Source organism: Lagopus leucura, unplaced genomic scaffold (genome assembly GCF_019238085.1).
Source record: "Lagopus leucura isolate 7727_CA_CO unplaced genomic scaffold, USGS_WTPT01 Super-Scaffold_100027, whole genome shotgun sequence".
NCBI lineage: Eukaryota > Metazoa > Chordata > Aves > Galliformes > Phasianidae > Lagopus > Lagopus leucura.
Genome location: NW_024962278.1, coordinates 3,245,226 through 3,263,136, shown reverse-complemented (window position 1 = coordinate 3,263,136; position 17,911 = coordinate 3,245,226). Strand labels below are relative to the sequence as shown.

The 17,911-nt window shown below is 38.3% G+C and overlaps 1 protein-coding gene across 1 annotated transcript in view; it reads left to right on the top strand.

The window, feature by feature from the left end:
* The window catches only part of TENM2 (teneurin transmembrane protein 2), a 614,809-nt gene that overhangs the window by 166,662 nt on the left and 430,236 nt on the right, over positions 1 to 17,911 (top strand). The window contains exon 4 of the mRNA XM_042880629.1: positions 15,977 to 16,252. Within this exon, the coding sequence (XP_042736563.1) occupies positions 15,977 to 16,252 (276 nt within the window). The remainder of the gene's footprint in view (positions 1 to 15,976; positions 16,253 to 17,911) is intronic.

The window sequence follows — 17,911 nt, the reverse complement described above, 5'->3', positions numbered from 1 at the left end:
TTTTCTATGGTGATATTCAAGACCCATCTGAATGCCTACCTTGCAGCCTACTGTAGGGAACTTGCTTTAGCAGAGGGGGTTGGATGATCTCTTGAGGTCCTTTCTGTCCCCTGCAATTCTGTGATTCTGTGATACTGTCTATTAACTACTTTTTTTCCTGCAATTCTAAAAAAATCAATTAAATGAATGCTTGGAACCTCTATGGATAGGCATACTGGAGGCTTCAAGGACTTAGCACTCTCTCTAAAGAAATTGAATTAATTGCTCCAGCATTTTATTTATATTGGCTAGTGGACGAATGAAGTCAAGGGCTAATAGTTGTAGTGAGTGAAGCTTTTTGCTTTTGAGCTGTAGGTCAAGCAGCAACTGCAGATCTCTGAGGAACACTTATCCTGGAGACAGCTTGGTTTCTGCATGCTGAAGTGACTGACAGAGCCAAGGGTATGACTGACAGCTGTGCTTTCTGGACCTGGAATAGCTAATGCTACTTGAAGTCCTATCAAAATATTTCACACCTTGTAATTAGCAAAAGCTCAGTAATAATCTCCTAATGTAACATCAGTTTGCAGGAAAAACGGCAGCATTTCTGACATAGCTTTCATTGAGAAGGATGGTTTATTTTGGCGTCTTGTTTTTCCTTGAATTATTAATTTTACTCACACATCTAATGTTAGTTATGTTGCAGATGAATTTTCGCTGCTGCAGAAGAACTTGTGAAGACTTTAAGTAATTCAGAATATTTCACATGCCCCATTTGCCTTTCAGTGTGGTGATCTATCAGCAGTACACTGGAATAATACATGTGTTAGAATTAATATGTGTACACTACAGGTTTTTCAGATACGTGCCAAGAAGCTTTCCCATAATTCCATCGTTGTATGCATGTTAATGATTTCTCAAAAATACTCAAACCAGTTACCAGCAGTTGCAATTAGGGCCAAAGATTTTTTAATCTGCATAGCAAGAACAACTGCAAAACCAAAGGATGACTGTTCACAGTTGTCTGATGTAGTTTTTGGCTTTTTTAGTTCCTCCTCATTTTGTTCAGCATTCGGTGTGATTCATGAATTTGTGTTTTGATGCGTGTATACATTGCATGCCAGTGGTTAGAAAAGACTGTGCAGGCTATTGACTTCTGAGATGTGAATGATCACATAGAGCTGAGAAAGAAGAGTCCTCAATATGTATTTAATTCATTCAGTTAGTTTGTAATTTGCAGTAGAGAAACGTCTGTCAGTATGGTTAGCAGGATCAAAATGTGTTTGAAATAATAAATAAACAATTTTATTTATTTGCAAGCAATAAACAATAAACAGTTTTAAAAGGCTTATAATAAATGTTTCGGAGGGAAAAGAAAATGTCTTGACAATCTCTTTCACTGATTTTGTATGGGAATGAAGAGGCAGCAGAGTTCTGCATGGGAATGCAGTGATGCTGTGCTTTTTAATCATCTTAAACATCCGGGTCTCAGCATTCTAGAATGAAATCAGGCTTGAATGTTTCATTATTTACTTGTAATATGAGGTAATTGCTTTTAATATTCAATCTTTTTATAATTTTGTTGCTTCACCATATTCCAGCCTTTTGTTCTTATTGGCAAAAAAAAAAAAAAAAAAATTTCAGTGCCTTTTGAACAATGCAGATTAAGCAAATTTTTAGTTATTTTTTACAGTTATTTTTTAAATAGTCTTTTTAAAGTCTTAATGATGTCTTTATTATGTTATTGATGTTATACATGTCTAACATAAGGTGGCAGGAGCTATGTCAGGGGAGGGTCAGGCTGGGTGTTAGGAGAAGGTACTTCACCAGAGGGCAGTGGGCATGGAACAGGCTGCCCGGGGTACAGAGCACAGCCTCAGGCTGCTGGAGTTCAAGGAGCACTGAACTCAGAACTAGTTTGGATGCATGGCACCTGGAGTTGGACTCAGTGATCCTTGTGGGTCCCTTCAAAATGGGGATATTCTCTGATTCTATGGTTACTAATAGCACTACCATCAAGAAATGGAAGTGAAGTTGTGTGTGGTGGAATTTATGCACTTTATGTATAGTTACTGCATACAGAAGCAACTGACAAAAGGCAGTAAAAACATGTAATTTAATGCATACAGTTTGGCTAGCAAATAAAGCGCCAGCAGTTGCATCTCTATTTAGACTGAAATTTATTGGATTCCTTTGAAAAACCTCCACAAACACTACAAATGCAGGTTGTGAATGTAGCATTGTAGCATAGCAATTTATTACACCGTAATTTTGTTTATAGCACTACTGATGAGCAGTTTCACTGGGTAGCTCAACGTGAGGCTTTTTGGGGAATAGTGGTGGCAGACCATTATACTTGCTGCGTTTTTTCTCGTTTTCAAATGGGTGTCATTTATTAACACCAATGCTTAAATGAGCTTTTTGAAGGTATTTCAAGCTAGATGGTATTAACTGTTCCTTCTCACCTGAAAGTCTTACCTCCGTAGCACAGCAAGTGAAGTGCAGGAGGTGGCTGTGTGTGGTGTGTGCACGGTGACTGTTCCTTCTAAGGAGGGTCTTTGTCTTGCTGGCCTCTCAAGGTGGCAGCATGCTTGTATTCCTCCTGCCCTACCCTGGGGTGAGGTGCCCAGTGGTGCAGCCCAGCTGTGCAGGGGCTTTGCTACAATTCACCCCCTTCCTCATGAGCTGCTCTGCAATAGCTGTTGTGGGATGGGTAGAGATGGGGGAATGGTGCAGCGGTACATGTCAGCCTTGGCCTCCTTGGAAAATTTTAGATGATAGGGCTCGTTGGTGGATTTGGAATCAATCTTTGACATGTGTCATAGCTCTTTAAGTAGGTATTAATACAAAACAGTAAATTTGTGTGGTATTCAACTTTTTTGTAGTTGTCAATCAGAAAGTTCTGAAGTGGATTTCTTTAAAGACTCCCATCTCCCGAGGAAAAGGGGATAAGGCAGTGTGTCCCTGGACAGGATCTATGACTCATTATGTCAATCAAATTCCACTTCAGAGGGGAATAAAGAGATTTGTATCTCAAAGCTGTGCATAACGACTTCTCGGCTTTTCATTTCATATTTATGAGCGGTTTACTTTGAAGTGTTTATCAGGCAATACGCAGAAACATGAGAGAGCATTGCCTGAAACCATGTTCAAGTGTCTAATCTGTTAAATGCTTGCTGAGGCTGGTTCATCAGTGCAGTGCATGCAATGCAAAAAAGAGAGAAAAAAAATAAACTTTCTTGGTTTTTGAGGTTTTGAAGCAGAATCTTTATATTAACAATATAAAAAGGATTAATAATGCCAAGCATTTTGAAATAAATGTAATATTTGAAACATACAAAAGTTGGCTATGTTCTGTGTTAAGTAGATAAATAGTTCTTTGCCCGAAAAGAAGCTAGACTATATTTAATACCAAAACCCAACAGTGCCACATCTGCTCTTAAGGCCTCAATATATACAGTGACCACAAGAGCCTCACTGTTAATTTTGGAGGGTTTTTTTGGATGTTTATAAAAGCAGGCTTCCATAGTGTCCTTTCCTCTCCCAAAAAAAAAAAAAAAAAAAAAAAAAAAAAAAAAAGGACGATTTGCTGAAAAGTGATAAAAGAATATTGGTGACATAAGGCTGCAATAGAAATACATTGTCAACGTTACTACCCCTGTGCTGTGTGCTTTTCCTGCAGTGGAGCTCCAAAGAGGAAAATAATTTTTAAATAGGTCGAAGATAAAATAAAGAAAAAGTGTTAGGTAAAATGGAAACAAAAAAACCCACATTTTTCTCATTATAATATGAAGTAGAGAAGCGCATAAGCCTCATGATCAGTGGATCAGCTCCATGCTCACAAGTTTCCTACTACCTTCATTCCATAGTCAGGTTTTCATAATTGTGTTTAGACGTCGCGGTAGTGAAGGCATGAGGTGGAGGGCGTGTAGGCAGCAGTGCTAACGAAGGAGCTCTGCAGCCTGCAAAACCACATGGGAAAATTCTGATTCGCAAGTTCAATGTGCAGTATGTGTACCTAAGGTTGACATGAGAGAGGAGACTGTGGATGCCCATGCCATGTCCATGTCTTGTGTTTTATTTTAAAAGTAGCTTCACTTAAAAACTTCTTCAAAATATATTTTTCCAACATATTTTTGGACTTAATATAATTGATGTTTAGGCCTTCTGTTATTTTTTTTTTAATGTTATCCCTAAAATTATTGGAACGCAATTGTTTGTTACTGTACACTTCTCATTATCTAGCTGTAGGTTTCTCTTTTTGCTTTCTAGATTAGAGATCTCCTGTAAACTTTTGAGTTATTCATTGTCTTGGGTTGAGGATTCTTCTAGCTTTCCCACTACAAGGGAGAATGTGTCGCTCCTTGATTACAAATCCACGTAGTTGGTTTGCCCAATTCCCAGTGAAAAAAAAATAAGAAGGAAAAACAATGAAAAAATCTTTGCTATGTTTGATTTCAATGGCAGAGGACAGTAGTAGAATTTAAATCAAGGATAATTTTCCAATTATGGAGATGACGAAGAGGGAAACAGAGCAACAAGGTGCCTTTGAGAACCACAAATCTGAAATTTAAATAGATGTACTAGCAAGTTTTAGTATGCTTAGCTGCATCAGAGGTTCATCACTCTGCGAGAGATGGATAAGTTGGTAATGTATCCAGCGTCTGTCACAGTATCTTAAGCCATCTGAAGCAACTGGCCAGCTAAGCTAATACGCGATATACTCTATCACACCAGTAATTAAGAAAACAATTTATTTCAGGTAATTCCACGACTGAAAGGTCATGAGCAGGAGATGTGCTACTGGTTTTTGTTTTTGTTTTTGTGGTTTTTTTTTTGCAATCATGGTATTTCATGGTATTCCTTCTTTGCAAATGATTGGTGGGTTTAAAGCGGTCCTAATTATTCCTAATGTAGGATTAATGTACAAACCAATCTAATCTCCATTAAACTCAAAGAATTCTATAATTTGATTCTGCCAAGTAAGAAATCAAAATAAATAAGTAAATAAAAGGCATCAAATGATACCTGGGTGCACTTGACCTTTATCAGTGAGATGTGAATTTATCATTTCACCTGATCTGCAAGGCACTTACAGAGCAAGGAAAGGCACTTATGAAGTAGGATGACGCGTGTGTTAAAAATAGTCAGATAACACAGCCTGCTCACGAACTCTCTTTAGGGTCTGGCTCTTGGTAAATACTGAAGTGTGTTTTCTACTGATGTTGAGGCCTCACTGTAGTTTTGGTTTAGGCTCAGGAAATGTGGTACAGAAGCAATGGAGAACGGCGTGGCGGTGAAGTGTTTCTTATTAAAACTGGTTCTTGTGTAGAATAGCTGAGTGTGGATAGACCTAGTTATGCATGTTCTGGAAGAAGCAACAGGGTAAGCATGGCAGCCAGAAAAGCAGTGCAGTAACAGTGTCTTTTGTGTGCTGTTAAAATAACAGTGATTTTATGTGTTTGTCAAATGCTTATTGATCCCAGTGCTTTGGAAGAATAAAAATAAATAATAGAGAAAGAACATTGGATGCAGCATCTTGTTTTATCTACCTCAGATGCAATTACTGCTGTTTGGTGTGTACTGTATCAGGACGTTTGGGCTCTTGTGCTAATTAGGCAACAGCCCGTGACAAATGCCACTCCTCTGGTGACCTTTCAGTTCCGAATAGGGAACTCTGTTGTTCTAGGGTAAGAGAAGAGGTAAGAATGTTGTATGTTTGTTAACTCTGCCAAAAGCAGAGAGAGATCAGTATAAGTTATTAAAAGGGAACGTGTCAGAAACTTGATAATGTGAGGTGATAAAGGTGATTACTGGCAGGAGCTGCTGTGAGGTAACGGTGAGGTAATGCCTGCAGGACTGCTGGCCAAAGTGGCGAGGAAGGGCAGGGTCCTTGGTGTGATACTGTGACGCCCCTGTGCGTACCTGCAGCACATCAAGTTGGGTTCTGCTGAGCTGCTTTGGCCTTTGCTGTCAATGCAGTCAGAGGTGGCTGAGTCAAACACTGCGATCATTTTGCTGTTTTCTGTAAAATGCAGGTTGTTGTGAATGGTCAGAGCTGTTGTGAACAGCTTTTAAGTGTTACTGAAATGTGACTGTGCTATACATTTACTTACATATATGTGTAATACACTTACATAAGAGCTGCTCTGAAAGTAATGCCTTCTATTTTATTATGTTTGCAAAGTTAGAGGCGGGTCTTGGTGGCATGGCAGTAGAGTTTGAATCTTCCCACCAATACTCCATTACATTGTGTTGCCATGTGACAGATGGCAGCAGAGGGGCAGTCTGACACAAACGTGTCTGATGTGGAAGGGCACGTGGAGCAAAGCCATGGGGTTGAATTTCTTCATGAAGGAAAAATGTCACCACTCACCTTCATCAACGCTTGCTCAAGGTTGATGGAGACACAGCAGCGGCTGTGGGCACAGTGAGGTGGTGGGTGCTGCATTTCAGCAGTGGCAGCAGTGGGTCATCTGTGCTGGTGTACATTTTTATAAGCATGGCATGCAGGCTGTTGTTGATTGCTGGTGTAAGTACATGGCTAATGGCAGTGACTCTTAAAAAAATAGCGGTTTGTAGCTGGGAATTTGCTCTAACAAATGGTGTTATTGTGCTCGCCATACCTGTTGTAGTTTCCATAGAAATAAATAGGAGGCATAAATTTCAGGGTGACCTACGCATACTGTATAAAAATGTACATGCATTATTTCAGCTTTTCTCTGTAATATCTTCTTCTGTAAATCAGGCTGTGGAGTAAAAATGTGTCACATAGGGAACACCCTCTTCAAGATGGTATAGGTGGAAGGCTGTTACATAGTCCCTCATCTCCTTTACCGTTAGTTTTGATAAGCAGTGAAGTGATTAAGTATAGGTAATTCTAAAGCAATTATCATAAGCAGTCAGTATTTCAGTGAGACAAAGGAAAGTCCTCTGCTGAGATTTTGTCTTTGTTTCCCAGCCATAAGAGACTTGACCAAGTTATACTTGCAGTTGGGTTATGTTGTTATTGCCTTTTCAGTAAGTCACACAGCGTGCCAGCTGAGCTCAATGCTGAAGTGATAACTAGAGCTCAACTTTCACTGTTCTGCATTTTTCACTCTGCATTTTGTTATTATTCAAGGTGCAGTCCAAGCCAGCAGTACTTCAAATGTAAGACTGAGATGGAGAGGATGGGGCAATAGAAGGGCAGGGAGTAGCCCTGTTGTGGAATGGAATTGAGTAAAAACATTGCTTCAAACAAAAGAAAGTTAGGAAGAATAAAAGTAACAACATAGCTATGAGCTGTTTATTGGCATGTAACACAAATCCTCAGTTTTCTTCAGTGAAAAAGAGAAAAGGTCATCTAAATGCAAATTAAAGTAAGAAGCAGGACAGCCAGAAATGTAGATGAGAAGAACTGAGAAGCAAGTTGCAGTACCCAAGTGGGGCTGTGTTTCCCAGTAGGAGGAGGATTCTATGATCAGCGTGTGACTGGCAGCACAGCCACTAAGTGCAGCAGACCCCTGTGGTGGCATAGCGCTCAGAACACAGCAAATAGTGCACAGAGAGTGAGAAGCGTGTTTTGTGCGCGTGGAAAATGCCAGTGTAGGAAAAGGAAAGAGGTGTGTGGAAGGAGGTCTTATTTCATCCTTGTGTGGTACTGCAGAAGGCCTGGTAAGACCAATAAATTCCAGCAGTGCAACTGGTGCATCTGCTGTGTTGTCTGCCAAAGTGCTGGAGGTGACTATTGACTGTTGCCAGTGAAACTACTGCATGTGCCAGAAAGGCCAGGATGTGCTCAGCTTCTGCATTCACAACTGTACATTCGATCGATGAATTACAGTCATTGGTAGATAGAAGAAATCCTCTATTAAGGGTGTGTGTTTCATCTGTAGCAAAGTTCAGGACCAATAATAATCGGAGTTGGTGCCAACTGTTCCATTTATAACACCACAACTGACTGGGTGTGAAAATAACTAATTATTTTTGTGAGGATTAAAAATGAAAAGCTGAAAGCTATTTATAATTTAATCAAATGAAGACATTTCCAGATCTCTTCATAAAACAAATGCAAGTGGTGAATGAAAGAAAACAGTTACGTTTGTTTCACAGTAGGTGTACTGTCTCAAAGCACTTAATCTGTTTTCCTTTGTACTTGTTTATAATATATGTTTTTTTTTTCAATTTTATAGTGCTCAAATAATTTTACTATCATTGCATTTATAAGGCTTTGAGACTTCTAGCAAGCTCTTCTTTCCATTGTAGATGAATTTCTATTTCAGTTACAGTCATTCATGCTGACGCTCTGATTTTCCTCCTAGTAAGATGAGAAACGCAGAGTTAAAGGCTGGTGTCTCTGGCATTTCTGAAACCTGTTAGGAACAACATGATTCAGAATGTAAACACTGAAGTTCTGAGTCAAATAGTAGTTTAAACTTCTTTTGTTCTACGGTACAGGATACAATTTATTTAGCCATTATTTCTAGGTGACATGATGTTTACAGTGAAGAAGCTCCTTATGACTGAACAGCTGACAGCTGCTGGTGCTAAGAAATCTTTATATGTGCCTGGGGACCTTCACAGAGTGTAGAGATCAGTATTCCTAACCTGTGAAGCAAGGTATAGAAGAAAACAATTAAGGTCTTGTCTGTGATAACGGCTGATTCAGGTTTTTCCAGAGCTTCCAATTAAATAGTTATGAAGGCATGAAAGCTTATTACCTGTGACTTCTGCTGTTTCTTGAGAGCACAGTTTATTTATCAACTCAGGAACAGTGGTTTATTTTTTCTGCTTTTTAAATCTCGAATTAACAGTATAAAAATAAAGCTTGGCTTAGCATGAATTCGGCAAATTATCACCTGCTAATTTATCTGCTGGTAGTTTCCTGCAGTTTCTTAGAGGTCCTTCTTAATAATTAAACTCAAATTAATGTATTGATGAACATTTTTCCACAGTGATTTTATCCAATAGTACTCATATCTATGTGGTTAATTAAGTATAATATAAAGAGTATTTATATAAAAACGGTTGGTTTTTTTTTTTTTTTTTTAGGAGAAAAAGGAGAGGAGTTGTCATTTTCTGATGTAACACAATTGCTTTTACTACAGAGGACAGGCATCTGTGAGCTACACTAGTATGCAAGTGTCTAATTCCATCTTTAGAGGTGGAAACTGAGATTTTGTGGGTACCGTGGTCTGATTTCTGTACTTTGTGCCATCTGAGACTGTGCATCACAAGTATGGATAGCCAGCATAGATACTGAATGCTAGCTGCTCTCTATTGGAACAACACTGCTCTTTTTATATAGCTTTTTAAAGTCCTCAATGAAATTGGTGTTCTTCCTGGAGTTGCAGTTAACATCCCTTAATCAGAAGGTACTTAGCCTGTGTAACAGGAGCTATAATACCAGGTGTTGATGGGCATGTTGTTTAAATTGAAAGCAGCATTTGTAAATAAATATTTCTTTCTTCTTGTGTGGTACCTATGACTTCATGAACACTGCTCTTTTTTGAATTTTATTTAGAAATGCACGATCTCCAAGAAAAGGAAAGGTGATACAACTATTCTGTATATTTTGACTTGGAATAGAAAATACATTCTGACTTCTGTTCATTACGTTCCATTAAAAAAAAAAAAAAGCATCCCAGCTCCACTCCAAAACCAGTGTTATTTTGATGGTGTTTGGACTAGTGCTGCTGATACTAGAGATTCTTATTGTTAACAACAAGAGCGTTGTTACTTGCTGTGAAGCTTCATGTTCTGTTCCTCTTCTGCTACTTGTACAGGTCAAAGTAGAACCTGACTTTTAGTAGCTTACAGCTGTGTTCTTGTTGAGGTGTGTCACAGTACACAGTGTGAATGGGTGCAGGTTTTCTCCCAACAAATGCACTACTTGCTGTTGCAGAGGCAAGTTGTATCATTTTTACAGTTGTTAGTAATAGTTTGATAGCGCAGTTTTGTTGTCTTCATTTTACAGATGAAAGGAACAAACTCAGTGCCAATTTTCCTCCAATCATAGCTCTGGTGGGCTGCTTTCAGTCTTTCTTTTTAAGATGTGGAAGTTAGTTTCTGCAATACAACAGCCCAGTTGTTAACTTCTTTGTTGGATGTATGTGGCTTTTTGTTGGCTTTTGTGGATGTATTTTGACGTGAGTAATGTGGCACAACTAATTTCAGAATGTTCACATGTCTTTTATGAGATCTGAGAAGCATTTCAAGTCTTGTTCACAAAATAAAAAGGCATATTGTTGTGGTTTCAAGTAGTGAACATTTCTCACGTTTTCTTGTCACTTTCACAAAAAATGCAGAAAATCGGATTAGAGTGGGTCAGATTTCTGGTCATACTTGTGGTCTCTCTAGACACTAAGTAGCCCTAAAATGAGCATATTTTTCTCCCCTTCTGCTGGAGGTCACCTGGGAAGCAATCACTGCAATGGGAGATAGTTATGCAAACACAGGTATTGTGCATATTTAGCACACACAGCCCTGTGGGTTTTAATTTGATTTTGATCACAGAACAGTCATTGCCTACTAAATGATAGATGATACATTTCATTAAAGATAAGCTGATTAATGGAGGAAACTGATGGTGCATTGAGAAGGGGAGAGCTTGTATGCATGTTTTGTATAGCTGAGTTTATGTTCCATTTCTTCTAATAACATCTCATAACTTGGATAGATTGAACTACTTAGGCTGAAGTTTTTTGTGAACTCTACCTACTTAGAGTTGCTTTTCTTGGAGAGCAGGTGAGGAATATCTGAGCAGCTCTGAGAAGAAAATCCATTGCTTAGTCTGCAGTGCAAACTCCACGTGACTATTTTGTTGGTGAAATGAAAGCTTATCTCCAGCCTTTGGATCAGAGGTTCCCAGGCTGGAAAAGCTGTCACTGTTAACTGTCTGCTCGTCTTCGCTGTAGCTGCTGGATTCATGAAAGTGTTGTGGGGTTTGACTGTGAAGCTGATGCCTGGTGCCAAAGAGCTGCTGCTCTCTGTGCTCCACTCTGCACAGTGCTGTCCCCACAGCTGCCCTCAATGCCTCTGGGATGTAAAGCACGAATCCTTATTCAATTGCTTACATTTGCCCTGTGTCCTTCAGAATGACATATCTGTAGGAACAGCTCTTCTTTTTGTGGCAAATGTCTTCTTTAATGTTACTGAGTGCTTAGAGAAATTGGAAAGTTTACTGTGAGTGAAAGCCTACCTAGGAATATCAGGTATTACCCTGAAGTACTGTGTTGTAACCTGGGCTGCATTGTAGATGCTTTATGTATGGTGTGTTCTGCCAAAATTTGTCTATGCTGTGGGAAAAGGTTGCTGTAAGTATTCTTCTCTGTAGTTTAAAAGCTATTACAGGGCAGAGAGAAAAGCTCACCTCCCAAGGAGGTGAAGATAAATTATGAAGTGTTTGAGATGTTCTCAGAGGCTACATTCAGACACCTGCAGAAAATGTGTATGAAGTAATTAATAATATTTTATTCCCTATGTGGTACATAAAGAATGAATGAAGGACAGAAAACAGGAGAGTAACTTTATCATCACCAAATGAAAGTAAATTTTATTGAAAATGCAGGGAAGATTGTCTAATTTTGTGATCTAGACCAAAATCTCGTTAGGTGCCTGATTTTATAAACCTCAACATTTTATTTAACTGTAGATGTAGCTACGGTATTAGTAACTGTCGACTGAGTTCTTGCTGAGAAGAGAACTGTCTCTATCCTGCTATTAGGCCCAGGGATCTCCAAGCCAGAAAGAAGCATGGCAGAAAGAGGATTAGAAAAAAGACAATTAAAGGATTTAGCTGCCATTGAGGAGAGAAGCTAGAAAATATTTTGCAAATAGAAAGTATATGTTGTAATGTGTGTGCAGATTTCTGTTTGCTGTGGAAGGGACTAAGACTGCCAGAAATGGTTTTGCTTTTAAGAAAATCACGCTGTTTCTGTTGAATTTTAAATGCTGTTAAAAAATTTTAACAGGAGTATTTTCCAGGCACAGTTCATGCAAATATGACATTTGCCACAGGGGCCGTTCACTGTGGTCCTGTGGTTAAATTTCCTGCATCTTGCACAGAAAAAGCACTTCTGATTCAAGGATATTTTAACCCCCAAAAAGTTGAAGGAGGAAAACGAAGTAGAATCAAAAAGATGGCAGTTGTATCTGATAAGGAAGACCAGTAAAAGGGTTAATGGTAAAAATATATACAATAAGCAAATTAAAAAATGAGTGTGATCATCTGTCCTCTCTGTCATTATAATGAATGAACATGTATAGAACTGAGAAAGATTAAGAAGTATACACCACAGTTTATTAAAAAGAATGACCTCTTTGTATACCACAGATTGGAGTTAAACTGTGGTACTCATGCCAGCATAAATCATTATAGCTGTTAGCATAGCAGAAAAATTGACAAAAGATGGAATGTCTGAATAGAAAAGAAAAAAAAAATCCCAACTTCTTGTAAATTTATTATAGTAGCAGAGAATGTCACGTCAGTAGTATTTATTCTTTTGATTTTAGACTTAGCAAAATTTTGAACCGCTGATCCAGTCAAATTCGAAGATGAATTTGCCATATCTTTGCACTACTGGTTTTGGATATCTTCTCTGGGGGCATTTTGTAGTGACCACAACTGGATTAGATTAATCTTCAGAAGGGCGATTCCTATAATTTGTAATTAAGCACGTGAGACCTCTGCCTGCAGGTTAGGTGAGAATAACCTTTACTTTCATGGTAATGCTTTCTAGTCTTAGCAGGGATAAGTAGAATTGCACATCATTGAATTAATCACACTTCTAGTGAATATGTGTACACTAATTAACTTACGTACTAACTTGCTGTATGTAAAAGGAAATGAGCTTGAAAGGTGTACTAGTCATATGCAAATGAGAAAGAAAACAAAGCTTTTCTGCTCTATTGAGAGAGAACTCACAGCATGCAGATTATAGGTGTGATCATGGAGTATATAACATTATATTACATTTCTAAACCACCATGTTGCTGATCTATTTTTGCATGAGAAGTTGCATACACCTTAAGGGAGCAGATGGCGTTAACTGCCTTTCTTTAACAAAAGTGGTCTGGTGATTTCTGCAGATGGGGATGAGGGGAATAATGATGGAGGTTAATAAGCTCCGTTACATACGAAAAAGCAAAAACCATTGAAGTTTTCCTTTTGTGTGGTGTTTCCTTCAAGGGAAAGATTCCTTTAATTTCCCTTGATAAGCATCATATGCTATTTATCTCTTTTCACGTAGTGCCACCAGCAATGTAGTAGATGCTACAGAATCTGAAAGAAAACAGTCTCATTTTTGAATGTGCAAGAATGTATCCTGACCCCCTTTCAATTCTCCAATGCAAGTGAAGTTGCAGTGAAATGCTGTTATTCTCTACCCCTGAAAGTTACTGGCAAGCCCCCAAGGCAGCACATGGTGTGTACAACACTAAGAATCACCCATCTTCCTTGGCTGCATTAGCTCATGGGTCAGCCTTCCCACTGTGAACATGCAGCAGAACAAGTTGAATTTCAGGATATGGCAAAGCAGGTGACGCCTGCTTTCCTTGGGTTTCATTCCATGAGGTCTGGATTGGCCTGGTGTCCTGGTCTTTGGCAGTCATAAGGAAGGTGCATCTCAAAGCAGAGCCTGAGGCCTCAGGCCGGTTGGGTCAGTGCACACTCCAGCACATGGGGGCTGTAGGGATGGGGAAGGCTGCCGTGGTTCCTGGTGACCTTTCTGTCCTCAGTATCCCATGTGGAGTGTTCTGCCAGCACCAGAGGGTGTGTGCTGAGTTGGATCTTCTCTTCTTGTGTGAGAGTAGGTACTTTATTTCCAAAGTAATAGTAGGATTTTTTGCTTTGAAGTTCTGGATAAATAATATTGGTGCTCCTAGAGCCATATGTATCCTCTGAGTTTACAGCAGTGCTTTACTAATGCCGTGAGTCCTTAATGTGCCATTGTGGCTGTGCATATGGGAGGATATTATCTAAGTGGATCATGTGTTATTTGAGACAGTTTCCTTTAAGGGAAATGAGAGATGTAGGAGAACCCAATCCAGGTGAAGCTAAGGGCTAGACAGCATAACTGCTTCTGCAGCTTTTTCCTCAGATTTTCAAGTAAAATGAAGAGCAGTGAGCTATCAAAGTATACGTAAATACAGATGCATTTTATATATATTTGAATACAAAATTGATTTATCTGAAAAATGCCTTAAGTATTTATAGAACTTACATATATACATATATTATAGATGTGAAAAACATCTGGAAGATCCTCTATCCCAGAGGCTCAGTGGATTGCTTCCGTTCATGTTCTTGAGTTGATCTGCTCCATTCTCCAGTTGTTTTAACTGTCTAACAGCTGGTCAGTTTTCAAGGCTTTTTCTCCATGCTTCTGGAAGCTGCCAGATCCTCAGGTGACAAAACTCAGGTGGATGAATGGGTTCTGTGACTGCTATGTTTACTTTCCTCTTTCAGTACCTTTACTATTTTCCTCAGACAAATGAAGTAAGAATTCCTCTGAAAATTACTTGGTGCATTAGATGTTGTAGTTTGACTTCTCATGTCAATAAAGCATGCTAATCGGAGTGAAGTAATCAGAGCTTGTAATGACTGTTAAATTCTACAGAATATCATTGAAATGTTTCACCATGTATGTAAAATAGCTTAATTAAGCTAGTGTATTCATAACTGGTGTGTATTTATGGACATTTATGCCAGCAGCAGACGAGAAAACTTCTGAAGCTTCACTATCATGATATTTGCCTGACATCAGCATGCACTTTGCACGTGCAGGTCACCACTTTGCAACCTTGTTCTGTATGTTTTGTGTTTGGGTGTCTTTTTTTTTTTTTTTTTTTTAATGTGTGAATTTCCAAAATAAAGCGGCATTCTGGTAAACATATTGGAGAAGAGGAGAAAATATAAACTGCTTTTGGACAAAATGCAACTACCATTATAGAGATACAGGCAACGGATTTAGTTTCACTGCGAATTACATTATTGGCAGCTATGCTGCCAGTGACCCCAGTCTGCTTTAATTCATTTTTAGCCTGTTGTAATGAAGCGGAAATCACTTCGTTTTTCAAAAGCCTAAAAAGCCGTAGAGATGGTGAATAATTCCACATTCATTTCTTAGTAGTTCTGTTCATTCCTGTAGGAAGCAAATAAGGAGAAATCAACTAGCAAGCCTATACTTTCTGAGAACCCTGGGGTGAGGGACTCTGTGTGCCTTCAAAATGTTAATGACTTTGTCTGCTGCAGTTACTAACTGCTAAATATCACATTTTGATACCGATCTGGAAATGTTTGCCTTTACACCTGGTGACCTCTTTATTTTGGTGTCCTTGTTCTCGCTGCCTTATTAAGTTTGGTGAATAGAGATAGAAAACAGAGTGATTTTGAGATCCACATATTTTGATTTCTACAGCACATATTAACCCACCCACCAGATATTGAAGTGCAACACTGATCACAGGGTTTCCTGTTTAATCACTGGTAGATTTGGATTTTTTCAAGTGATTCGCTGTTCCTAACAAAACATAAACTGTTTTCCCAACTATTTGTTTTCTATGAAATTTAAAAAAAATAAAAAACAAAACAAAACAAAAAAGCCTCTATTTATGATACTCTTGTGTAGGAAAAGCAGCTTCTTTGCAAGTGATCAAATGTTCAACTTCAAAGCTAAGGCTCTAATTCTACAAATGCAAGGTTAGATATGTAACCTAAAGCAAGTCTCCTCATTAGCACTTGTCAGGAGTTTTACATTAATCACATACGTAAGTGATAAATAATTTGGAGCCAAAATAGTAGTCACAAATAACCTAAAATCTACCCTTGTTTTGTGTATTTCATGCATTTGAATTATAATGAATACGTTTTACGTAAGTTGGTGGATTCCTCTGTGTAATTAATTACAAAGCCTTAGCACACAGCGTAGTTAAGAAAGGTATACATTTTCTGTTGTTTTGAAACTTAGATCTCCTAGATTTTCAATTATTTACTTTTCTTTAACCGCCTTTCTAGGAACAAACTTCACCCTTGCAGAACTGGGAATCTGTGAACCCTCTCCCCATCGAAGCGGCTACTGCTCGGACATAGGAATACTCCATCAAGGCTATTCCTTGAGCACTGGCTCTGATGCTGACTCAGACACGGAGGGAGGGATGTCTCCAGAGCATGCAATCAGGCTGTGGGGAAGAGGGATCAAATCCAGGCGAAGTTCTGGTCTGTCAAGTCGTGAAAACTCGGCTCTCACCCTCACCGACTCCGACAATGAAAACAAGTCAGATGAGGAAAACGGTAGGGCTTTTTTTTTTTTTTTATATATATATATATATGTGTGTGTGTGTGTGTGTATATATATTCAAGTTGCACATGTGTAATAACATGAGTGTCCTTCTAAAAATTAGCTTTTCACTTTTCTTTCTCTGTTTGATTAAAGCTGCTTAGGAATACTCTTTTAATGTCAATATCAGGAAGCAATAACATGCTTATTTCATAATATGATATATGGTTTATCATATAATTTACTTTCCAGGTAATAACCCTTCACAGAAAACTATATTCAGAATTTATTAACTTAAACTTAATGATGAGAAATCAGATTTTTTTAAAAATAGTATATTGTGTGATTTCTATTCACAGCTTGAAGTAATATTAATAATCTGCAATATGCTGGTAGCTGTAACAGTGGTGCTATTTGCTTTCACATGAGTTTTTAAATTTTGAACTTCTGCACTTGGTTATTGTAGATATAAGGGGCTGTTGAGCAAACTTGTGCATCACACTGAGGCAAAGAGTAGGTGATTAATTACGTAGAAATGAGACTTTAGACAATGCACAAATCATTGTTGATAAAGCATCTAACTAGTGTTGATGAAGCTCCATCAAGCCAGCTGTCCTTTCAGATGCGTATAGCACAGGCTTGTTTCTCATGTCTGCTAAAAATGTATCAGACAAATCATCTGTGCGCACATCTTTTTAGAGACGAAAAATAGTAAGAATGGATTTGCTGCCATTTGTCCTCCGTGCCACAGAGTAATGAAGATGCAAACTCAGCTTAGTTAAAATATTAAATAAAAGCTTTGATGTTTGCCGTTATGCAAAGGTGGAGAGGAGTCTCGTTAATGTTGACGTTGGAGCAATTACTCAGGCAGCCAATACCAGGTAACATAACCAGGTCTCAGCTACACATACTGCTTACCACAAAATTTAATTTATTGCATGATGTTACTTAATAGAGGAGGATTTCTTTCCTGTTTATTGGAGGCTCCTCCCTACATTCATTGGCAGCTGTCTCAGTTTCTGCAAAGCAGAGGTGTGGTAGGTACTGGAAACTTAATCAACTCCTAGTTAAAGCAAACAAGGTAAAACTGAATTACACTTTCTGTATTGATTGAAAAAGTTCAGAAAAGCGCAATTGATTTTTTTCTGCAAGAGCGTGCGTTTTTTCCTGATTTAAATTGAATCTTCAAGCAACATCTTTTCTCTATAGGCATAGCAGAATATATTTTTTCATCAAAACTGAAGAGGAAATATGTATATGCTAGCACATGGAAACCATGATTGTAAAAAGGTGTTGTTGATTGGCTAATTAATTAATTTTGTTTTTAAATAGTACAGTTTAAACCAAGAAGTCAAATTACATTTACTTCACTATAGTTTTGATAAGCTCAAACAACAATTGGAATTCATTGCTCTTGGAGGAATTCCCTTCATATATGGGCAGTTTTTCTTCATTGCTGAGGGAAGCCCTTTTCCACACCTTTTGTCTCAGGAAATTTGATCTCAAGACCTAACTGTATAGTGTTGCAGACACTGATGAAAGAAGTCTGTTTGCTTTATTTTGGTTTTTTTCTTTTTTTCATCACAGTGAGTGAATTATAATTACTGAGTAATTGGAAATACAGTGCACTGAATCCATTTTGAACAGATAATTTTTCTAACATTGAAAAGAAT